Source organism: Actinia tenebrosa, unplaced genomic scaffold (assembly GCF_029948245.1).
Source record: "Actinia tenebrosa isolate PJP-AT-01 unplaced genomic scaffold, QUT_ActTen_1.0 PGA_scaffold15__27_contigs__length_11533743, whole genome shotgun sequence".
NCBI classification, from domain to species: domain Eukaryota; kingdom Metazoa; phylum Cnidaria; class Anthozoa; order Actiniaria; family Actiniidae; genus Actinia; species Actinia tenebrosa.
In genome coordinates this window covers 8,796,854-8,822,309 of record NW_028292575.1, presented here as the reverse complement: position 1 = coordinate 8,822,309, position 25,456 = coordinate 8,796,854, and the positions used below count along the sequence as shown (strand labels likewise).

The following is a 25,456-nucleotide window of genomic DNA, read 5'->3' as shown; positions in this document are numbered from 1 at the left end:
GTCCTGTCGGGCTATCCAGTGGATTCACTGGATCCACTGGAATATCAGTTCGCAGACATGAATCCTGTCGGAGTACTGGACATGTGTGGATAATGCCCTCTGAATATTTATGTCTATACCAATTAAAACCCTAGAATGTCGGTTCGTAATTTTCAATAAGTTCGGTATAAATTCGTTCTACAGCATCATCCCTATATCGTTACATCTGTTCAATACTATCAAAGAAGATGCCTCCTAAACCAGCCGTAGTAGAAAAGAAAGGCGAGAAGAGAGCAGGCAAAAAGGCTGCCATCGGTGACAAGAAGAAGAGAAAGTCCAGAAGAAAGGAATCCTATGCCATCTACATCTACAAAGTCATGAAACAGGTCCATCCTGACACTGGTATTTCCAGTAAGGCCATGAGCATCATGAACTCCTTTGTGAATGATGTCTTCGAGCGCATCGCTGGTGAAGCTTCCCGACTTGCTCACTACAACAAGAAATCCACCATCACTTCTCGAGAAATCCAGACGGCTATTCGTCTTCTTCTGCCTGGTGAACTGGCCAAGCACGCAGTCAGTGAAGGCACCAAGGCTGTCACCAAGTACACCAGCAGCAAGTAAACAGTTTTGAACTGTTTGCTACACAAAAACAACGGTTCTTTTAAGAGCCATCCAAATGAATCAAAAGTCATGACTACTATGCTGTCTCGACAACAAACAATTCCAAACCAAACACAAACAAATACATGTCCCTATAACGCCATGGCAAACATCAGTATATATAACTTGATGAAGATCATAGAAACTGTTTAAATCCCTAGTAAAAACCGTTTAATCCTAGTATAACATAGATAACAAAACAAATGAAGCTTTAATGTGATAAGAAAACCAAAAGGAAAAAAATGAATTGCAGAAACCCGGTATCGTTTAACAGAAACAAATATATGTCGTTATAGCATCATGGCAAACAAATATATATAACATGATATAACGTCATATAAACTGTTTAATCCCTAGCTAGTAAAAGCTGTTTAATTCTAGTATAACACCTCTAGATAGATAACAAAACAAAGCAAAACAAAAACAATTGAAGCGCCAATACTTTATTGCAATAAGAAAAGCAAAACGAAAAATTGAATTGCCGAAACCCGGGATTGTTCAGTAGACTTCCTACAAACTCTTCGGATTTGAACCAGGGACCTTCAGATCTTCAGTCTGACGCTCTCCCAACTGAGCTATTTCGGCAGATGTGAAATAATTGGGTTGTTTGTTTTTCTGAGATGGCCGGCGTTGTTTGGCGGTCAGCGGTCATTTTATGGCGAGGGAGGAGAATGAAGCGTGTTATCAAAAGGAAAATGTTTGTTTTTAGTTTTGAGAAATAAAAATGTTTAGATAAAGCATGTTGTATGGGAATGTAATCACACAGCGAGTGACAAAGGTAACGCATATATGGCCATGGCTTTGTGGCATTTGATGGCTTCTAAAGAAGCCGTTGTTAGATTGAATATTTGTAGAGTGTTTAAGCTCTCTCTCCACGGATTCGGCGGGCAAGCTGAATGTCCTTGGGCATGATGGTGACTCTCTTGGCGTGAATGGCGCACAAGTTGGTGTCTTCAAACAGACCAACCAAGTAAGCTTCACTAGCCTCCTGAAGGGCCATCACAGCTGAGCTCTGGAATCGGAGATCTGTCTTGAAGTCCTGAGCGATCTCACGGACAAGACGCTGGAAGGGCAGCTTGCGGATCAACAGCTCGGTTGATTTCTGGTAACGACGGATCTCACGAAGTGCGACGGTACCGGGCCTGTAACGATGAGAATTCTTTCCATAGACGAATTTGGAACCCACAAATCGAAGTTTGAAACAAAGTATAGATGTTTGATACTAAATATGAGTATTTTGTCTACAAAAGACATCCGTTTTGGTGTTCGAATCGAACAAGCAGTGCTAGCCTTACATATTTTAATTCATGATGATGATTTTTTTTTCATATTCAAATATTCCTTTCACGATTGTTTCCTAAGAGGTTCGTTTTCTTGATATTTAGGGAAAGAATTTCGGTGTCAATCAATTCATCATCGGAAATATCTAAAGAGCTAAATATGTCTGGTCGTGGTAAAGGAGGAAAAGGCCTTGGAAAGGGAGGTGCCAAGCGTCATCGTAAGATCCTTCGGGACAACATCCAGGGAATCACCAAGCCCGCCATCCGTCGTCTTGCTCGTCGTGGTGGAGTCAAGAGAATCTCGGGTCTGATCTACGAAGAGACCCGTGGTGTCCTCAAGGTTTTCCTTGAGAATGTCATCCGTGATGCCGTCACCTACACCGAGCACGCCAAGAGAAAGACCGTCACAGCAATGGATGTTGTCTACGCTTTGAAACGCCAAGGACGTACCCTGTACAGCTTCGGCGGTTAAAATGGAACTTTATAAAAACAACGGCTCTTTTAAGAGCCACCACATGCTAAAAAGATCATGACTGTATCCTTGAATTACACACACACACACACACAGCTAACATCCAAAGTGAACGAATCTTATAATTGCAGTCTAGAAAAAAATAAACAAGTTCCCTTTAATAACCTGAAACCGATCTTTAGATTTCTTTCGTTTTTTGAAAAGTCGCAATAAGAAAAGAAATGTTCGTATGTGATGCTATCAGAATAGTCCTTATCGGGATAAAACCGCCAAATACTTAGCTTTCTCTCATCGCTCGATACGCGTTATTCGCACATGTTTGTTTACAAGACATAGAGCAAAATCGAAAAAACGATCTTCCCAACCTTACTTTGTATGAGTTATAAAAGTTTTATTTTCTGGTTTGTGTGATTATGGCATAATGATTGGGTTGTGTGCGTTCATCATGAGATAGTGAAACTGGTGAGTGTGTGGTAAGGTCTATAGAACTGAAACTAAGTGTAGTCTTTATTATTGGTATATAAGCATATAATCATTTCTTTTTCGTCATTTGGTGGCTCCTAAAAGAGCCGTTGTTTGCTGTTTTCTAAGCTTAGGAACTTTTCTTTTCTGCCTTCTTGGGCAGAAGAACGGCTTGAATGTTGGGCAACACACCACCTTGAGCAATGGTAACCCCTCCGAGAAGCTTGTTCAACTCCTCGTCGTTTCTGACAGCCAACTGCAAGTGACGGGGGATGATTCTGCTCTTCTTGTTGTCACGAGCAGCGTTACCGGCCAACTCGAGGATTTCAGCACTCAGGTATTCAAGAACAGCAGCCATGTAGACTGGAGCACCAGCACCAACACGTTGAGCATAGTTGCCCTTGCGGAGAAGGCGATGTATACGCCCTACGGGGAACTGTAGCCCTGCTCTGGATGAACGTGTTTTGGACTTGGTGCCCTTTGCTTTACCTTTACCGCGACCAGACATGTTTGAGAAAGTTTTCTTTTTCAATCAACTTAATTAGATTTCGCGCGAAAATACCCAAACAAACGCGTCTATCAGATTTTATAGCCCAAGCTGGACGATGGTCGGATCACAAGCCACCAATAAGATGCGGACCTGACAACAATACACAAAGACTACGAGAAGAATGCGCTCTGAATATTTATGGCTCTACCAATCAAAACCTTAGAATGTCGGTTCGTAATTTTCAATAAGTTCGGTATAAATTCGTTCTACAGCATCATCCCTATATCGTTATATCTGTTCAATACCATCAAAGAAGATGCCTCCTAAACCAGCCGTAGTAGAAAAGAAAGGCGAGAACAGTTTTGAACTGTGTGCTACACAAAAACAACGGTTCTTTTAAGAGCCACCCAAATGAATCAAAAGTCATGACTACTATGCTGTCTCGACAACAAACAATTACATGTCACTATAACGTCGTGGCAAACATCAGTATATATAACATGATTAAAATCATAGAAACTGTTTAATCCCTAGTAAAAACCGTTTAATCCTAGTATAACATAGATAACAAAACAAATGAAGCTTTAATGTGATAAGAAAACCAAAAGGAAAAAAATGAATTGCAGAAACCCGGTATCGTTTAACAGAAACAAATATATGTAGTTATAGCATCAAGGCAAACAAATATATATAACATGATATAACGTCATATAAACTGTTTAATCCCTAGCTAGTAAAAGCTGTTTAATTCTAGTATAACACCTCTAGATAGATAACAAAACAAAGCAAAACAAAAACAATTGAAGCCCCAATACTTTAATGCAATAAGAAAAGCAAAACGAAAAATTGAATTGCCGAAACTCGGGATTGTTTAGTAGAGCTCCTACGAACTCTTTGGATTTGAACCAGGGACCTTCAGATCTTCAGTCTGACGCTCTCCCAACTGAGGTATTTCGGAAGATGTGCGATTATTGGGTTGTTGCGGTCTGCGGTAGTTTTTTTTGCGAGGAGAATGAAGCGTGTTATCAAACGGAAAATGTTTGTTTTTATCTATGTTTTGTTCCTGTTTGATTTGGCATTCGTTTGAATTCGAGACAGCATAGTAGTCATGAGTTTCGATTCATTTCATAAATTAGTACCTTTTAGAGGTCAAAAATCATTAGTTTTCTTTAGGGAGTAGTTTGACAGGATCCCCATGCACCCTTCTATATATCGGAGTACTCCCTATCCCTCGTTTACAGCGTGGTTGAGCCGTTCCTCGCATGTTTGACGTTTCATTCCTTAGAAATGTTTACAAACCAAGCACTCAATTGTTTTAACGTTTTCTAGTTATCATTTATTGGTTGACAAGTTGCACTACCTAAAAGTTTTAACTCGTCCGTACACAATACTCATCTTTGTTATTCTAACTTGCTATTTACATCAGATTAACAATAGAAAAGCACATCTTCTCACAAGTATTTAAAAACATTTTGCATTATTGTTGCGTCATAACGTGGTGTATATAAATTCAGCGTCAAGGATATAGAGGATCATGTATGGCTCAGCTTCCTGGAGGGTGATTCTGTTCGAGCATAAACTTGTCGAAATCTTGTCTCATCTCTTCTGTGAATGCTTCATCTTCATCGCCATTCTCACTGTCAAGTAACACATTGATAAGGTTGATTCATTAAATTATAGATAGGTTTAAAGATAATTTGAATGGACTAGAGTGGTTTAATTAGAGTATACTAGTCACACAAAGACAATAGACAGCAAAAGGACTATCGTGAGGTAGTGCTTTCAAATACGCTAAAGTTTATTTCACAGGTTAATGAAAATCACTCTACTTCGTAGATAATGCCGCCATCTTCTAATCGCATTTACCACTCTTGGGTGGACGGAGAGCCTAACATGTTTTACAACCAATTCGATAAGTCTATTTGCGGAAGCAGAAAAAAAAAAACGTTAAAGACCCTCTTCACTATAGCAATACTTAAACTTACCCGTTATCATTCTGATAGTAATTGTCGTCTGGTTCACTGTTGTCTTCACAATACTCATTCCATTGGTCTGAAAATTCAACAAATATTGCTTTATTCAATTTATTTTCTTCGAAAAATAAAGACTGACAGACATCACCTCAAAATGGGAAGGGAGTACTGGAGATGTATTAAATATTCCAGGAATCCTTTTGTCCTCTCTCTCCCTCCCCTTACCCCACCTTACACTCCTGACTAAAAGTTCAGTAACCGAAATTGGCCTTTCCGTGGTTACGTTGAAAATTAATGAATCATAAATCATTGGGCTGCAGATCTGTCTTAGCGAAAACGCAGTATGGCTGAAAGAGATATCTGCAGGCATCCCAGCCACTTTTTAGACAAATTTGATAGGAAATATAGCCTATGCAAGTTCTAAATATAGGAAAATATAGGATTTTTTCCCAAAAATATATGCACTTTATAGGAGCTAAGATAGCTTTTCGGTGGCGTAACCAGGGATCGGGAGGGTGCACAGGCAATAATTGGCAGAACTAAAAAGCCATAAAAAAAAAAAAACAGAACCAAAATAATAATAATAAAAAAAGGGTTATTTTATTTCCTTCGCCAAATGTGCTAAACAGTGTAAAATATAGATGTATCAATCAGCAGTCGTCCTATTTATAGGAAATATAGGAGGTTTTCTTTAAATATAGGCTCTTTATTTTGAGTCACGATTGCACACACACTATTGTAGAGTTTGGTTAGCGTTACCTGGGTTATAGACAGGTGTTATGTCTTCATAATAATCCAACAGATCATCAGGAGGATAATATACATCCTAGGAATCATATAAATCGTTTAGCATTTGATGGAATATTAAAGTTACTAGTGATGGTACCACGTAGGTGGATCTAAGCTGGGGAGGTGGAAGGGGCAGATATATCAACAAGTACTATAACAATTATTACACTATGGAATTGCCCGAGTTTTCTTATGACAACCACATCCACTTTTGTATCATTGCCCCACCAATTTTCATTTATAAATTTCCAAACATGAGCAAGGCTGTCATAAGAAAACTCAGGCCTTACTTCCACAGTTCAATGATTTTCGTAGTATACCCTGTTCACACCAAGTAGCCTTAGTGAGTTATTAGTTTCTCTATCCTACGTCCTTCCTTGTTTGTCTGCCATCTTTACACAGGATTAAAACTACCTTCCCAAGGTTGTTTAGTGAAACAAGGTCTGCAAATTAGTAAGCTGTGCCCATGGTGTGAACAGCCACTAGTTAAACATGGCCGGTAAGGCTCAAAAAGTGGTGAAAAGAAAACGTTTTAACACCAAGATGCAAGCCTTGCCTTTGTTTCCCTCCCTCCGTAAAAATCAACATGTGAGTTGAGAGTTGTGTGTATAGAATATTCAAATGTTGTGGTAGTGCGTGTGAGTGGACTCGGAGATATTAGTAGTCTCTACTACTCTCAAATCAAAGTAGAAATAGAAAGATTATTATTATTATTATTGCTACTAATAATGTCTTGGCACTTAGAATTAATTGTTAAGATCTTTTCTAAAGTATATGAAATCCTCATTTCTAAAATGTTTAGGATCCACCTTTGTACCAATACCATGCCACCATCGTTTGTTAAGATTACAAAGCAATTCACTGCACTTGAAGTCAGTGGTGCATGTATTTACTGTACCTCTTCATCAGCATTTTGTGTTGGATCTAAAGTACTGCTATATGGAAACTGAAAGGGAGCTGCATCAGCAGACAAAGTTGATGAGGTTGAGTTAGCAACAGGCACCGGTGTTGTCTCACGCCCCCAGTTCTTTTCACGCAGTGCTATGACAGACGACAGAAATACCTTGATGGTTCTAGAATAACACAATGTTAACAATTTAGAACCCTATATAGGTACGGTATTACAGAGTGACCTCCACATTAAAAAATCTCAACTGGAAGTACAAACAAATTCATTCTCAAGATTTGGAGCTAGGCTATGGAATACGATACCGAGCAATTTGCGTAAATTAAAAAAGAAGAAGTTTAAGTTAATATTACGTAAAACACTATCTGATTTTCTCCTAAGAGAAGATAGCTATGTTGACACTTCCACTATTGTAGACAGACTACATTATACTTTGAACGTCTCGGACTGAGTCTTTATATATTGCGACTATTTATAAATAATTATTTCTTGATTTTCAATACTTGGTTAGTATCATTTTTCCTTTTTCTCCTTTTTTTTTCCCTTTTCGTTTCTTTATTTTAAGTAAACTGTTAGTTTTTCATTTATTTATCGTCACATTTTATTTGTAAATCTTCTAATATTTATTTAATGTAATATATCGCCTCCCGCCTAGATTAGCTTTATGCTATTTGCGGGAGGGTGATAAATTGTGTATATATAGTCATTACTTTGTAAAAATAAACTTGAAACTTTGAAACTTAACATGCCCTTCGTTGGACAATTGGTTCTTTGTTTTCCAATGAATTTTATAATTCAACAGTTATTCGCAGAAGGCTAAGTCAATATTGGGAAATATTTACCAAGATGCAAGTCTTTGAGAGTTTTGTTACGTTTTTTCAAATGTTATTTATCTCTGCAAGCGGCACAAATCAACAAATGAGCGTGCGCACCTGCCCTATATTTACCTGTAGGTGGATATATAGCAGCATAAGAGGTAAATTGTAATTACATCATATATTTAATCATATTCACTTGTGTAAAAATACTAATATTATATAGATGAATATATGAAACTCTTGAAAGGAATAATCTTAATCTCATGAGAATGAAAAAATGTTCAAAAATGGAAAAACACTTAAAGCTTAAAGTAAATTAAACATTCGAAAATGATAAATATTCCTACTGTCTCTCAATTATTCAGTTGTTATCTAATGGTCATTTAAAAACTTTTCCCAGTTTTGTTATATAGTCTAATTAAACACACATCTAATTTTGCAGAAACATCTTTAGTTACCTTCCATGTGGAGAAGCAGGTTGGACGATAGTATTAATTTCATTGAATATTTCAGTAAGCTTGTCGCTTGAGTCTTTTTTAACGAACTGTGGCTCCTCTAGAAGGCTTCCTGTAAGCTGCAAGAGAAAAAAATATTTCTAGTATCCATCGTGAATAAATTTTTGAACAAAAGTAGCATCTTGGGCATAACTTGTTTTCCCATTTCAGTCCATGTGTCATTCTTTGGAAAATAAGACTCTTTGTTTGAGTTGTATCCATATATTCATGTGTCTTCTCATGTGCAACCGGTAAACAAAGAAATGATACTCTAGGGAATAACACATGGTCTGAAATGTAGGGCTTTCGAAAGTTTTGGAGTAAGTGGTCATAAGTCTGAGGCCGTCCACACGTATCTGGAAATTTTTGTATCTGCAAATTTTTTTTCCCGGATACGGGTTGCCCCCACACGTCTGGAAATTTTTGTATCTGTATGCGTAAATTTTGGAAAACGGTCTCCAGAGTGGAAATTTTCAAATACGCTCTGAATACGGATACGTGTGGATGGTTGTATCCGCAAATTTTCGAACACGCTGACGTAAACACGATTTTGCGCATGCTCAATGAGAAAAAATATCCATCAAAGGGACTAGACACTAGCGTGCATCAGGGCGGATCAAGAAATTTCCCGATACGTGTGGACAGTGAAAACGATTCGAAAACGATTCAAATACACTGCGTGTGGACGTAAACATTTTCATATCCGAAAAAAAAAATTGCAGATACAAAAATTTCCGGATGCGTGTGGACGGGGCCTGAAATAGCTGGCAGTGATCTGATACAAGGAAAATGAGGTATTTTATAGAAATGAACAAAGTAGCCAGGGGTTAATATCGTACAATCACTGGAGCTACAGCAGTTGTCAGCTTATTCAAGAAGCTCTGAAATGGGAAAACATCAGTCACACCCAAGGTAAAGAGCTCTATTTTGTGCAAACATTACTCAACTCACAGACTCAACTCACATGTAGACAATGAAGTTAATTTGATTTTGACTAAATGTACCTTAAGAATACGGCCAGCATAGAGTAGAGAATCATCGGTTCTGTGGTTTATAAGTGTTATCAGCATCTCTAAAAGTTTTTTTTCAAGGATCTGAACTGGTTGTGGGCTGCCTTCAAACTAAAAACAATGTGTGAATATTCTGAGGCAGAAATTACAACACAGCACCATAATGAAAGGAAAGCAAAGGGAAGAGAAGACAATAAAGGGGGGAAAGGAATGGAAGGATAGGATAGGGAAGGGAAGGGAAGGGAGAGAAAAGCTGTACACGTATGATTTATCTGGCTTTGCAGCAGAAGCTGAATTGTGCTAGATTTATGAATATGTGTCAGGGGACTAGATTGACCACTACTAATACTACTACTACTATACTGCTGCTACTGCTGCTGCTGCTGCTGCTGCTGCTGCTGCTGCTGCTGCTACTAACAACAACAACAGCAACAACAACAACTACAACAATAATAATAATTATTATTATAATAATAACTCTGAATGCAGTTAAACTTACTCTAAATGTACTAAATAGCTCAGCTAGGAACATAGCAAATCCATGGACTCTTGCTACAGTTGTCGGGTTTTTTAGTAAATCTTCTCGCTTATTATGCTCTTCTGAACACCTGATTAAACAATTTGTATATAAATCAATTATTTATTAATTTCCCATCCTCTTAGGTTAAGGATCACAGATTTTTAAAACCCTTTTTCTATTGCATGCGTGAACAAAATAATTCAGTACGAATACTGGTTTCCAAATTGGCTGACTACACTATCTTCAATATTCTATATAGAAAACTGATCAACACACACATGTAGATTGTCTATGGGATGTGAAGGGCCAAAATTAAAGAACCCAAAGAAAATTCCTTTGTTTCTTTACTGTCCTACAATACTAATGGTTTATTATACAACATGTTTCCTTTTTATCCTGACCTTGTGAGGAATATTGTTCTAAATGTCTTGGAGCCATCTTGGATGTCAGTTAGATCTCTTCTTCTTGCAATCAGGTCACAAAGCCTGGCTCCAGTGTAGGTGAAGTTTGTTTGTACAATAGACTGAATGAAAACATAATGATGAGAAATAGTCGAAGAAGCAAGAACTTGATTATGACTTTGATGAAGATCATTAAACTTTAAATTGACATGTTTTGACGTTGCCATACGCCATCCTCAGAAAGTGAAGTATGAGTGTATTTTGCTCTATCTATCTATATGTTGTGTACACTTGTACTTCACTTTCTAAGGATGGCGTTTGACAACGTCAATACATGTCAATAGACCATTTCACAGATCCCGTGGCTCAACCTCAGCCTCGTCAGCATGTAATATATTCTTTAGAAATTGCCTACAACCTTGTAACCTTTTAAGTGTAACCTTGTAACCCTTACAACCTTTTAAGTGTTTCAATTGTTCGTTGATGTGTAAATTGCTTTCATTACCACGGACTGTACAAAGTCAAATTCTAAAGAATAATTACACGCTGACGAGGCTGAGGTTGAGTAACGGGATCCGTGAAATGGGCTATTGAAAGTTTAATGATCTTCATCAAAGTCATAATGATGAGAAACAATTATATGATTATCAATTAATATTAACATAATTATTAATTATTATTATTATTTTGTTATCTCACTATTACAATAGACTGAATGAAAACATAACAATGAGAAACAAGTATAATATAAAGATGACCCAAGACGTTGATTACAGCTGTAACACCTGAGAGGTGTCTTAACCAATAAAACAATTATTATCTTTTAGTAAAAATATGCAGGTGATTATAGAAAATCTCGCACACTGATTGGTCAAGAAACTTGCACTATCACACAATAATCACCTCGAGCGATAATCCAAAATGGCGGCCAGCCGCTTTGTTGCTGTTACCGGGAAAAAAAAGCCTTTTATCTTCTTTTTTTTTAAAGAATCACCTGTGTATTTATACTAAAACAATTGTTAAATAACATATCCCCATTTTTGAATAATCCTTTATTTAGAACGAAATATGGATACCCAAGGGACCAGGAACTGTCTGTGTTAGATGCAATTCACTGCATCAACTACACATGCCATTAGTGGGGTCAGGAGAGAGGAGGCAATTAGAGTGCATAGTCTTGTGACTTCCTAGGATGGGAAAGTTAGAGTCATTACAGTAGGTTGTAGAGGGAATTCTATAGAAGAAAAAGGATGACAAGGTACTTGTAACACTTGAAGTTTCATTAACATGGCTATCAAAAATACCAAGAATAACTTCAAATATGACCAATAACTCTAAAAAACTTCTGAGATGATCAAAGTCAGGGCACAGCACATATCAAATTGCCCTAATGACGTCAAAGCTTGTTTACATGGGGGACAGAATCACCGACAACAATAGGAATTTCGACAAAATCTTCTTTCTCTCTGAAAGTTTGGCTTCAAATTGTCCAGTTTCCATATATGTGTTATGTGCCAAGGTTCATCCTTCGATATTAATAGTATTATGTTGTTATTCCTCCCTACTCTGTTTTGTAAATGCTATTTATTGTGTTTTTTTCTTTGTATTTTTGTCATTGTCTGACGACCATAATCCTTAGCGTTAAAACAATAGACAGTTTTGATGTGACGTCATCATGAAATAGGACAAATTGAAATTTAGAATTTTAGGTTTTTGAGAGGGAGGAAAACCTTAGAACTAGAATAAAACTAAAAACCTTCAAATCCAGGGCTCAGAGGCCTAAAAAGTCTATCACATATGACAAGTCTAGAAATTAAGCATGAGACTCCTGAGGTGTGAAGAGTTGAGTGCACTATTGCAATGCCACCCTTGCGTCTGACCTGCTTGACTCACCTGCTCAACAATCACCCTAGCAACTTCATTCAAAGTACTAACGTCATGTATTCTAGCCTTCCAGGCCAATGCTAGATCATCAACAACAAGGTCAAATTCCCCAGGACTGTACGTCAGTCTGTCCAAAGATTCTTTGACATAATCCACTACTTGCTGGTCTGGTGGCTGGACAGAAGGCTCTTGGGGTTTGGTTGGAACAATGAACCTTGGTACGAATTCTTTCGCGTTCACATTAAGTGATGTTGCTGTTACAGGTTTTAAATTACCAGTAGCATCTGAAATGATTGAAATTACACAAGTATTATGACCTTAATCTACTTATTACTTCTAAACTTAACATCATTTTACAGTGCATGCGAATTGAAAAACTGTGGGCACCTAGAAATATTTCAAAACATCTTGAAACTCAATGGAACTTTACTGGATCATGTGAATATTCTACACAAAATCGAGGCTAACCCTGTGTAAAAGAGTCTGTAATCAAGAAACACAGCGGCAGAACTCAAAAATTGTCTATTTCCAGGCGGGGAGGGGATGGGGGTGGCAGGGATGGATAATTTCTGGAACAACACATACATTTTCTTTCATTTTCTTCCATTTGCAACTACTAAGTTATGTCATCTCACGATCTTTATTTTCACTGTGCCATTAATTAACCAAGGTTTTCTAAAAGTTGTACGAGGAAAATTACTACAAATTTGTATTAAAAGTAAATCATAGAAAAAAGTTTCCATTTGAAATGAGAAAAAGAAAAGAAAAAATGATAATGAGTGCTAGTAACGGCATATTTTTTAATCTAAAGTGAACCCAAAAAGATGGGGGGTTTTATACTTCCTACTATTTAAAAACGAACAAAAAACGACACATTGGCATTCGCACAAAAAAAAATTACTTCATTAAGAAAAACAGTTAAAGTACATCTCAGTTCATAACTACAGCAACTGAAAACCAAAGAATCGAAATTTTTTGAGACTTAAAAGGATGAAAAAGAAAAAAAAGTTGTTATAATGGAATTATTATAATGGCAATGTAAGCTTACTATCGAAAGTTCACAGTTTTTCCCTTTAGAAAACCATTCTTTTTTAAACGATAAAAGGGAAGATAACTTTTCTTTTCTTATCTGTATATGACATTAGAAAAGAGTTAATTAAAAGCCTAAAACAAGCCGTTTTTGTATTGTAAAAAGAGTACGTTACTTGAGTTCAACGGGACGCCATCTTGTGGTAAGTTTTGGGGAGGCTGACGAGACTGACCAGGTCTTCTTAACGGTTCTTTGTATTCTTTAGATGCAACTCCTCGTCCAGAATGATTATTCGACATTTTAGACGGTTCACTTTGGTTATACACTCATTTTAAGGTCCAAAGAATTGTGGAAAAGAGGGTCACTTTGACAATAAAACAACCGAAAAAAATGACCCACGATGTTTCTGATGTTTTAAGCCTCAGGCTCAGCTCTACCACAGGCAACCCATGAGCTTGAACACCGCTAGTAGCAGGTGATGTTATTGTTCTGCATCTAACCACGGGTAGCCCAAGCTTTATCATATGTTGTTTTCTTGTTAATAGTACTTCCAGTAACAGATTAACGTGGACGTATACTTCTAATACGTCAGATTTGAATTTTAAGCTGCTCTCAATACATGCGTTATACATTTACGTTAATCTGCTATCAAGTTACTGGTAGTACGATTACCGAAAAAACAACACAGGAAACCCAGAGTACTTTGTCAATCTGTTTGTTTATGTACAGCTGGGCTTCCTGTGGTGTAAGTGCATAGATGCAAATAATGGTAATTCACAACATTGCCATTGTTCAGAAAAGGTTGCAGAATAATAATTACTATAGACCAAATTCAAAACTCGCACCGATGTGAGGCTTAAGTTGTGAACAAAGGAATCTGGCCTGATTCGTGACTTTTGAATCACGCCAGATTACTTTGAGTCATGCCAGATCCCATTGTTCACAACTTAAGCCTCACATCGGTGCGAGTTTTGAATTTGGTCTATTAAATTATATCAATGAATGTACAATATTTATTATTAATTCAATAATTTTTATTGTTGGATTTTCTCAATTTGCATCTTAAATAATTACTTTCTTCCCCAAGCTTTGTCCCGTCTTTGGACCCTATTGGGGCATGCATTTAACTTACTGTCTATGCTAATATTTATTATTCAGGGACTATTAATCAGGGACAATGTAACAATGATGTGCTAGAATGATTTTTGTGCTCAACACTTATAACATTTTTAGAAACTAGGCGATAGGATAGCGAGTCTATCAATCCAGTAGACCAGCAGAGTAATCTACTTGTAATAGCCCATATACACTGTGATTTAATAGGTTATTCATTCGTTGATTTATTTAAATAAAATTATTAAAAAAAGCCAGAGTAAACAAATTTAAACCCTCAAACCAACTGTAGATTTCCCAAGAAAGAATAGTTATCATTAGAAAACAAACAAAAAAAAAAAGTAATCCAAAAACACTTTCAGATTATGGACTAGTGAGTCCTAATTTTTTATTATCACTAAGCCTGAAAAAAAAATTTACTAATCCCAGACTAGTGGACTAGCATTAATGTTGAGTCTGCACAGTTTTTTTAGTATGCCTGTGTAGATTGGCTCCCCCCTCCCCCCTCCCCTAGGGCTGAGCTATGCAGGCTATTTTTAGTTATCCTGGGCAGTGCTATGCAGGTTAAATGCCATAATGATTTATTTCCATTGTATCTGAATAACAAGCCTAAGATAAAGACCAGTCATCGGAACATGAATTGGGACTTGTCTGGTCAAATATTTGTCTTGTCGGTTATTTTGACAGTAACAGTTACAGGGAGCCCAATTTAGACAAAAGTTAAGAGTATATATACATATCAGCGACATTAGATACCATAGGAAAAATATATAGGAAAACAAAGGCTCGAACGAAAAAAATTTTCTAGTGCATTTTTTATCTATTTTTTCTTACTTTTTCGTATTACCAAGGACATTATCTTGAATTCAAATTTAGAAAATAATCAATTATTTAATATTTCTGATTTATTTTCACCATTTACTTTTATCTAAATTGGGCTCCCTGTGGTATGCCTGAGCTAAAATTAATTTGATTGGTCATCATGACTGGTGACTGACCAGTCATTACTTATAGCCCTGTAATGAATTATTATCCAATCACACACAGTTATAGCTGTGCTAAGATATGATAAAGCTACATCATGACTCCATTTTTATAGTATTTTTCATTTGTACAAAAACTGCTTCATTTCACCATGCATAACTGCAGAGCAAAGAGGCTTAGTATCATTGTCATCCCTCTCACTGTGGCTTTAGAAATGTGTTATCATTATAGCCAACTTTAATCAGTCTAGGACCATAATAATCTATGACATACTCTGATTCATCTGCAGGACCAACGACCTGTACAATAACCAAACATACAACAAATATTAGTCAAACCTTGATATTATTAGAATGTAAAACATCAATATAGCCCAGTGAAATGTGGATAAAACAATAGACCCTTGCAGCACATCGGAATACAGCTCAATTTGGAGGACTCAACAATAGGTTTCCAATTTTTATGACGAGATTGAAATTTATTCTTTTGTTTCGCTTCCAAATTGAGCTGTTTTGACGTCACATGCTAGGGGTCTATAAGTAAGTTGCAACGACAAAAATAGGATTATACTAACAACTTCTTCCACTTTTTGAAATTCTAAGATAAATCATTATTTTGGGATTCCAACCCCCTCCAGGAATGGCAGAAAGGGAGGGGTAGATGAGGTTTAGCCTTCCCACTTTGTATTACTAAATTTCCAATAAAAGTCTCAGCCCCCCAACTTTTAGTTTTATGTGTAATATATATTTTCTCATTCAAGGACCATCACTTTGTAGGGTGCTCTGCATTCTGTTAAGAGTCAATTCAAAATCAAGTAAAGTCCCTGGCCCTACCTGTGTTGCTATCAAAAGGATATCTATCAATTGGAATAAGAAGAAAAATCCTAGGGTACAAAATTTTAATAAACCTGCAAGATAATAAGAAATCAGTTAGAATAAATTAAAATGAGCAACATTACTTGAAATTAAATAAATTTATTTAGTGTAAGTTCTTTTATTTTTTCACTTTATTTTCCATATTGTACTCAATATTGGTCAATGTAATTGCTCATTCGCAATATAATAATCATGGATAATTCGTGATTAATTAAATAATTTGATATCAAGCTCCAATTCTCAGGAGATTTAATTATCTTGTTTTGTCCACCAGATCAAGCTGCTTTGACGTCACATGCAAAGGGTCTATTGGCCAACAAAATGAAAACTTTTGTCCACACACACACACACACACATTGATCACTTTCTAAGATCTTACCAATTGCTGGATATCCAAGGTAGAATCTATCAATACCAAACATGCCAAAAAATATGGACAGAAGTAATGCAGTTTTATAAGAATAACCATTCCTAAAAAAGAAAGATTCAACACCGAACGTAAATGTCATGGACCAAATTTATATTTTTTATGTAATCACTCCGCACCAGCTGAGTGATGAATTTTGATTCAGCAAATCACAGCGCATTTAGATATTTTGCTGCCAGCCCTCATTTCCAGACTACTGTAATTAAACTTTTGCGTATTTTTTGTTTTCTTTTGACAAAAATATAATATATGTGCCTACAAGAAACAGAAATATGGAAAGGAAGAATAAAAACAATTTCACTTTAGTGCCACATTTCCTTCATCCTTTCAAGCTCCAAAAATGCTTAGGACCGGTCATTTTGTCCACTTATGCTTTGCGCGCTGCCTTTACTGCTCAGCAGGCACTTTATATGAAAAATACCAGGACTAGCAGGAAAGTTTTTCTGAAATTTCAGACATTTTCCTCTTCTACTGAAGTACATAACTGGGGGAGGAATAAGGCATTTTGGGAATCAAAGCTGGCATTCCAGTATGGGATATTGGGTTCGATTCATGGACTGATCAATATCACAAGTGAGTAGATTTAGGTAGGTCTCTCCGTTGCTTCAAGAGTTTTGTGTGGGTTCTCCAATTTTATTCCCTTCACGAAACCTAACATGGCCCTGACTTTAATTGGCCCAGAGGAATTTAATTGTTTCAGGGTATTATTATAAAATTTCAAAATTGAAAATTACAAAAGAAGTCACTTCAAATGGACTAAACCCAAATTAGTATGTCATGAAGCACAAAACTGATTCAATTCAGTGTGATCTATCAACTGTTCACTTTGGCTCTTATTGACTAGGACAACATAATAGAGAAATGCATACTGTACCGTACTGTAAAAAATTAAAACAGTAACAACGAAACTAATGAGATGGCTGAACTACTTACGTATATCTACAAGGTACATCCCTCTTGAATTCAGAGACAAGTTTTCCATTTGATTCACATTTTAATCCACCACTCACATGGCATTCAACTATAAGGAGAAAAAAGAGCTGTGAAATACAGAAGTGACCCATGCTTGTGCTCTACCCAGGAGCTAAAGGAGCCAATAGTTACTGTTGCACTTGATACAGGGAGCAATTCATAAAATATTTTGGCTATCATTAGAATATGGCAAGATATCTCTAATATTTTAGGAGGGGGACATATGGTGAGTCAGGATACTGCAAAACCACACAGAAAAAATACAAAAAACACAATATGATGACTAATAATACCAAGTACTGTATGAAAAGCCTTCAATTAGAAAAGCTTGATCAATGATGGTCTCTTGAGTGTGCAAGAAATTAAATTCTATAATAACTGCAAATCTTGGGAAAATGCAATATCACAGGGTAAAATAAAAATATACTGGCAAAACTGCATCAAAAATAAGCGAATACTGCATCACCACAAATCTTTACACCCCCTAGCTTAGAGTGTGATGGAATATTGCATCAAAGAGGTATACCTCCCAGGTATACTGCCCAGGAAGTATGGGTTGTTGTCATTGACATACAGTAGGAATATAATCACAACACACTATATGTGCTTCATGGCATAATTGACTGCAATTTTCTATTTTCTATGAACTCAGACATTTCAACAGCTTGATATGTGAAATTGCTTTTTCACTGCCGTTAGTCAGGAATATAAGGTACCAACTGATTATTTTTGATTGCAGCAAAAAAAAAACCCAAAAAAACCCAAATTTCAGCATGCAGCTCATAACTACCAATTTCACAGAATATTTGAATGATACATGTTCTATAATGTAATACCTATTGATTTAATAGTCATATTGTGTATCTTATAAACAATAGACCATTAATTGTGTTCAAGAGAAAAATAAAAACAAATCCTGAGTACAAGATACGTTTACATGCATGCATACAGTACATATCATAATATAATAGTATCCTGTGCCACTTAAGAAACGGGTCCATATCATGTTCTTTATCATGATATGTGCAGTAAAAAGGAACCAATTATCGGTTCCCTATATCATGAGCCTTTTACTCATAAAAAATGTGAATTCATTGCATTTTAGAGTATGTTAAATTATTGACCAGTATCATTTAGGTGATTTATATATCGAATATGCGGATAACATCGAAGTTTTTGCAAATTATCGTTGAAAATTTTCAGTATGATACGAAATGCGCACATTTTCTTGTATACATATACCTGTATTTCCATTTCTAAAAACTATTAAATGCGTATATAATGGGGTTTACGCTCAACCATATCAAGTCAGTCAGTTAGTCAGCATCGTTAAAAATCATATCTAGCGACCTTTATTAGCGATACACATGAGCCTGATACAAATTCAAGGTCATAAATAAATTCAAACTAGCAGTGGATAATTTAAACCATATCTTAGTAAAATGATACGAAAGAATTCGTGCTTTCATGATGAAAATTAATACATAAATAATTTTATAATCTCTTTATACCTTTTGTGCAAGATACTACTGAATAAGTACATCGTTTCGAATACATCTGACAAACACGAGTGTGGGCATGAAATATCTCTGAGTTGAACGGTAAGTAGATGTTAGTCAGCTAAGTATCTCAAACATTTATCACAGGCTGTTTGCTCTTATTTTTGAATGTTTGAAAAATGATTCAGTACATCATTTTAATTATGAATCAAAATTCAATAACCTAAAAAAATTATAATTTCCGTGGATCTAATATTTATCGAAGTATCTAGATACCAGGCACCCGGGAACCAATACCCGGGAGTTTTTGATTTTTGAAAAAAAAAACAAACAAATAAACAGATCGGTAAGAGCATGATACCAAATGCACTCATTTCTTGACCCTCTTGTATCACACTCCCAAGATTCACTTCTCCATTCCCATACTGGTGATGAATGCATTCGTTAGCGGGCTCAAAACCTACCACTCTCTCGTACTCCATCACCAGCTATATTCCAATCCCATACATTGGCTGAATTTCGTCGGTACGAGCATGATATCAAATGCACTCATTTCTTGACCCTCTTGTATCACACTCCCAAGATTCACTTCTCCATTCCCATACTGGTGATGAATGCATTCGTTAGCGGGCTCAAAACCTACCACTCTCTCGTACTCCATCACCAGCTATATTCCAATCCCATACATTGGCTGAATTTCGTCGGTATGAGCATGATATCAAATGCACTCATTTCTTGACCCTCTTGTATCACACTCCCAAGATTCACTTCTCCATTCCCATAACGGTGATGAATGCATTCAGGACCTACCACTCTCTCGTACTCCATCACCAGCTATGTTCCAATCCCATACATTGGCTGAATTTCGTTGGTATGAGCATGATATCAAATGCACTCATTTCTTGACCCTCTTGTATCACACTCTCAAGATTCACTTTTCCATTCCCATAACGGTACTGAATGCATGCAGGACCTACCACTCTCTTGTACTCCATCGCCAGCTATATTCTAATCCTACTGCGTTGGTTGAATATTGTCCGTAAGAGCATGATACCAAATGCACTCATTTCTTGACCCTCTTGTATCACACTCTCAAGATTCATTCCCCCTTCCCATAACAGTAATGAATGCATTCATGACCAGCCACTCTCTTGTACTCGATCGTCAGCTGCATTCCAATCCTACGAGCGCGGCTACCTCTGGAAGTGGTGGTAGGGAGCGCAAGTTTTGAAAATATAAGAGACTAGGGGGAAAAGTGGGAGAAGGATTGGATCGAAAAAATATGAGATACTAGTACCTCACCCATATGTCATATATATCACATGTGAGTAGCGTCTATTCGATTAGTCTTGCCCATTATTCTAAATTCCAGTACATTACAATTAAATCTATTAGTTAGTTTATAGATACACTTGATTGCAGAAACGTTGTAGTATACATTTATACAAATATCTAATGAGATGCATAATGCAAAATAACCATTTTCAACGCTTAAAACCAACTGATTTATAATCATTAGACATGAAAAAATATTTTGACAGTCATTGAATGAAACAAACAATAAATAAAGCGATTTTTCTGTTTTGCATATCATTAAATATACTGAATAAATTAGATATTTGAATAAATGTATACTGCAACGTTTCTGCAATCGAGTGTAAATTTGTATCTCCGCGCGCCCTTGTAATATCCTCTATTTACATTACAATCTTCTTAGACTACATTCACGAATCCTTAGCCGGTAGAGCAGAGCATTGGTTGTGCTGTTTTTGCTTACAACGTCAGGACAAATACTTTTTCCAGCACTCTTTTTTTACAATGTCTCTTCAGAGACTTTTATGCATAGAATAACTTCAAAACGCTTTACATGATAGACTCTAGCTTACCACAGAATCAAGCATGTGTGTTTGAAGGCCACCTTGTAATAATAGCTCTTTGTTAATTAAGAAGACGAACGTCCTTAATGACAAATTGACTAAACTAATTATATATGTAAAAATTATGATAAAATATAATTAATGACAGAGTGCTCACACTAAATCCATGAAACAAATACTAATTTTTAGCACTAAATAGTAATATTAAACAATAGAAAACAAAGGATTCTGTATGAAATAGTACTAATTAGTACTATTTAATGTTCACGGTTTTAGTGCATGCACTCTACAGCAAAAATAAATTATTAAATACTTATCTAAAAAAGCATTTATTTAAGAAAACTTTCTTAAAACGCTCAGTTTTTGATGGGAGAATAAAACTATGTACTCTTACTATCTCTTAAGGTGCTTATAAGCCTTTACACAATATTTTCAGAATTGATTCTTTAAATAGTGAATAGTTGATTGTGAAAATAATTCGTCATTTGAATGTTGGGTCTTTGAGATACAAAGGTTAATATTCCCAATATGTTAATGACTATGACGTAACATAAGGGATCATTTAATATACAGCATTGCACTCGTTCTGGAATACAGTATTTTAAAAGCATCACCCTTTTACTTGTGACTCACGTAAAGGTTCTTACAAATTTGTTTTCAAAAAACGTCCAGCATTAAATATTAAAAGTTGCCACAAAATAACTCAAATCCCTTATGTTACGTCATAGTCATTAACATATTGGAAATATAAACCTTCGTATCTCAAAGACCCAACATTCAAATGACGAATTATTTTCACAATCAACTATTCACTATTGAAAGAATCAATTCTGAAAATATTGTGTAAAGGCTTATAAGCACTTTAAGACCCTGGTCCTCTTGGGTGGAAGCAGATGGAAAAGAGGGTGATAGGCCGAATTACTTTATCCCATAATCTTAAATCTGATTTTTCAATTATGTCTTTCACTGGAACCGTATTCTTAACATAACCAAACTTAAAATCCCTATTCTGCAAAATATCTATTTCATATAAATATTTAGAGTAACTAGAGTACAAACACTTTTAGTGTGTAACATAAATACCACTAAATACTGCTAAATCATGATAATCCTATTGTTTTCTATTGTTTAATTAGCACTATTTACTACTAAATACTGCAAAGTGTTGCACACTTTTAGTGTTTGTACTCTAGAACAGCCCCAAACTGAACTGGCATAGGTGAATAGAGACATAATGATAGATTGGAAAAGGTGATGGAGGCAGTCCAAACTATAACCATATTTCTTACAAATCCTTAGTATATACATTCTCTTCCCTGCCTTTTTAGTAATATATACAGTATGAGTGGCCGTGTTGTTATCAGATATACAACCACGAGGCGTATCCGAGTGATTGTATATCTGATACAACAAGGCCACTCATACTGTATATGACTTATCAAACGTCTAGGTTAGTTCCTTTGTGTTTCACTAAAATTTTCAAAATTAAAGTGAGTTTGGCCAAGAAAATCCAACTTCAAGTTTATGCAAATGAACACAGTTTTGTATCAGATTTACAACACTCTTCACGGGCGTGATTTCTGTTGTGTTTTCCTCATGAATTATTAATGAGTTTGATAAAGTAAGTTATCAAATGAACACCCAAAAGTTTAATGTGTTACTTGTTCAATACCCTGTATGGAATTAGGAATAGGTGCCACAGCTTTGCCCTTGACAACAAGTTCTTTAGTCTTAGATAAATTAATATCCATTAAATTATCCTGAGCCAACTTCTTAATGGAGTCTACCTCTTGGATAGAACAATCATTATTACCAATCCTAAAGGTACTTAAAGTTATATCATCTGTGTATTTAACCAAAATAGAGTTAGAATTATTAATAGGTTTGATGTCATTTAGCATAACTGAAAAGTGCACGGGACCCAAAATTGTTCCTTGGGGAACACATTTATTTATAGATACAAAAAGAGTAAATATGCCATCACTAATGACTCTCTGTTGTCTATGAGTAAGAAAATCCACTACCCAGTTAAATATATATGGGTTAATAGGCAATTGTCTAAACTTATTCAGTAAGATGAAGTGGTTAACTGAATCAAAGGCTTGCGAGAAATCAAAGGCAAATACCCTTACGCTATCAGCCATCCCATCCAACCTTTTCATCCACATATGTTGGCAATGGAATAGTGCCAATGTGGTATTACAACCTTGTTTATAAGCAAACTATTTCTATTTCTATGCTTGGTCTAATCTCTAAGTTATAAATTATACGTTCAAAGAGTCTGATAATAATGTTAGTCAAAGATATTGGATGCAGTTGATTGATAGTCTGAAGTAGAGATTCTTTAGGTATAGGAGTTAATTATGCTATCAACTTTCCATGTCAGTGGGACTGATTGAGCTTCAATAGATAGGTTGAATAAGTGAGTAATAACTGGAGCCTGAGTTCTAGTGCAAATTCTTTCCAGAACCAGTACTGAATACGATCCGGACCTGAGGCTGTTTTTTAACACTTGATAGGAACTTGAATGTGGTAGATTCATCAACAGGCATTCTTGTATGTTCCGTAATTTCCAATAAAATAGGAGTTTTATATTTAGTATCTGTGTTAATTCCTTGAAAAATAGTATCTATATCTTCCAGACAGAAGATTGAACTAAGTGGGACATCCTTTGCCTCTCTACCAGTGATAGTGTTTACTGTCTTCCACCACTGCTTAGTAGTGGATCCATGCTTCTCATTTTTGCTTTTGACGGAGTTGATCTAATCTTATTTTCAATTATGAGTTCACTTATCCTTGGCAGAGGTGAGTTTGCTTCAACAATCATACCTTTCTGGGAAAAACCTTTGTCTTTTCTTTAACAGATACTTTACAAGAGGTGTAATAAATACAGGATCATTCGATGACATCTTAACCCTTTTCATGGGGAAACAGATTTCAATCACAGGGCATACTTCAGTATAAAAACGAGTCAGTATAAAGTCTCTTCCAAATAGCTCACTCCTCCAGTCAATTCCTTTCAGGAACTCAATCATTGCTAGTTTGCAGTGTGATCGAGTATCCCGAAATTCAACCCATTTTCTTGCATGTGGCTTCGGTCTTTATTTTGGGATGAACCACCACACACTTGTGATCAGTGTAAATCAGGCTATTTATGCATCTTACAGATCCAAAGTCTAGTGGTGCATTAGTTAGGAAAACATCCAGAATTATGCTGCCACTAGTTGGTTTCTTGACGAGTTGAGAACCACCTCCAATCCTTTCTTTTCTGTCTTTAGTTATAAGATTAAAACCACGTGGAGAGACCAGGTTCTTGTCAAAACGGTCATGTAGCCACGTCTCGGACATAAAACAAAGATCTATTTGGTGACTGGATAGATCTCCTTGAAGAGCTTGAACAGCTCCAGGTTCATTGTCTCCTTCGGTGTCATTGCCTTTAATTAATATTATTGGCTTTCTTTTCTGGCCGAAAGCCGAAAAGTTTGTTTCGTGTGCCTTTTACGAGGCCTTGAAAGTAAACTACTTCTAGAAAGAGGTAAACTGCTTCTATCTAAGTTCTAATTTCTATAAAGTTCTTATACAAGACCAAGTATCCAGGTATCCAGGACAAGCTTCAACGTATAACAGCTGACAGTAAATAATGAAGGCTCATGATATAGGGAACCGATAATTGGTCCCTTTTTCCGCACATATCATGAGAAAAAACATGATATGGACCACTTTTATACCTCCCTGTGCAGTAGCCAGAGTAAACACACCTAGTTAAATTATATTTAAAAAATTGTCTTACACTATGAAATCAAGAAGCATTGAGGCCGTAAAAATTGTCTTTTATGTATTCTTTGATGAGCAGATAGAAGCTGAATAAAATTATGAGTTTATTTATTATATAAGCTTAAATATAAAGCTTACTAAAAAAGCTGACATAGACTATTACCTTTAACAGTGTGATTTTCGTTGCATCCTGCAGCAGACTGGGTCTTTGAGTCGATAACTGGCTTATCACATTGGTATATAAGCACAGTCAAGGGCTAAATATATACAGTTTTCATTACAAGTAAAAAAACAACAATAAAATTACGATATACTGTAAAACCTACAGAACACTGTGACAACAAACAACAAGGATACTGTCCATCGAGCAAATCGTCGCATTTCACTGCATCTTCATCATCGCTCACACCAAGATAACACAGTGTGAAGAACAATAATATCAATATCGAAAAAGAGTGCCAAGAGACCATTTTAGATCCATAACAAGCTAAAAAGCAATTATGAAGTCTACTTCCTTCAAAACTCAGTCGTCCGCCATCTTGGGAAAAAAATTGATGGAGATGAACCTCAACCCGGTGTTAAAAGCACAGAAATCCCAAAAACAAAAATTTAAACTACGGGTGTTTTTATTTTTCTAATTTAAAAAAAAAAAAAAATTTCAAAAAAATTTTTAAACATTTTTAAAAATCTTAACTAGTAATTTCATAAAGAACGGTAATTTGAGCGATAAAAGTGGCGACGGAAATATTTTGGTATCAAATTTA

At 35.9% G+C, this 25,456-nt stretch overlaps 4 protein-coding genes and 2 pseudogenes across 4 annotated transcripts; 2 read left to right on the top strand and 4 right to left on the bottom strand.

Annotated features, from left to right (window-relative positions):
- Positions 1 to 227: 227 nt before the first annotated feature.
- LOC116299724 (histone H2B.2 pseudogene) lies at positions 228 to 602 on the top strand (annotated as a pseudogene).
- Positions 603 to 1,500: 898 nt separating this feature from the next.
- Positions 1,501 to 1,895, bottom strand: LOC148911024 (histone H3-like). Its single transcript, XM_089030158.1, has 2 exons — positions 1,887 to 1,895; positions 1,501 to 1,800 (listed from the first exon to the last, which is right to left on the bottom strand). Exons 1-2 carry the CDS (start codon positions 1,893 to 1,895, stop codon positions 1,501 to 1,503), a joined length of 309 nt encoding a protein of 102 aa, XP_088886284.1.
- A 186-nt stretch (positions 1,896 to 2,081) lies between these two features.
- LOC116299726 (histone H4-like) lies at positions 2,082 to 2,393 on the top strand. Its single transcript, XM_031708444.2, has one exon. The coding sequence runs from the start codon at positions 2,082 to 2,084 to the stop codon at positions 2,391 to 2,393; it is 312 nt and encodes a 103-aa protein (XP_031564304.1).
- Positions 2,394 to 2,985: 592 nt separating this feature from the next.
- On the bottom strand, positions 2,986 to 3,363 carry LOC148911023 (histone H2A pseudogene; annotated as a pseudogene).
- Positions 3,364 to 4,655: 1,292 nt separating this feature from the next.
- On the bottom strand, positions 4,656 to 13,605 carry LOC116299723 (polyadenylate-binding protein-interacting protein 1). The gene is made up of 10 exons (XM_031708442.2): positions 13,347 to 13,605; positions 12,151 to 12,425; positions 10,258 to 10,379; positions 9,836 to 9,944; positions 9,331 to 9,447; positions 8,291 to 8,406; positions 7,006 to 7,180; positions 6,078 to 6,144; positions 5,331 to 5,397; positions 4,656 to 4,982 (listed from the first exon to the last, which is right to left on the bottom strand). Exons 1-10 carry the CDS (start codon positions 13,468 to 13,470, stop codon positions 4,889 to 4,891), a joined length of 1,266 nt encoding a protein of 421 aa, XP_031564302.2. The 5' UTR covers positions 13,471 to 13,605; the 3' UTR covers positions 4,656 to 4,888.
- Positions 13,606 to 14,183: 578 nt separating this feature from the next.
- On the bottom strand, positions 14,184 to 25,246 carry LOC116299740 (TM2 domain-containing protein biscotti). The gene is made up of 6 exons (XM_031708457.2): positions 25,050 to 25,246; positions 24,856 to 24,932; positions 17,504 to 17,591; positions 16,523 to 16,614; positions 16,102 to 16,175; positions 14,184 to 15,567 (listed from the first exon to the last, which is right to left on the bottom strand). The coding sequence occupies exons 1-6, from the start codon at positions 25,160 to 25,162 to the stop codon at positions 15,466 to 15,468; spliced, it is 546 nt and encodes a 181-aa protein (XP_031564317.2). The 5' UTR covers positions 25,163 to 25,246; the 3' UTR covers positions 14,184 to 15,465.
- Positions 25,247 to 25,456: the final 210 nt, after the last annotated feature.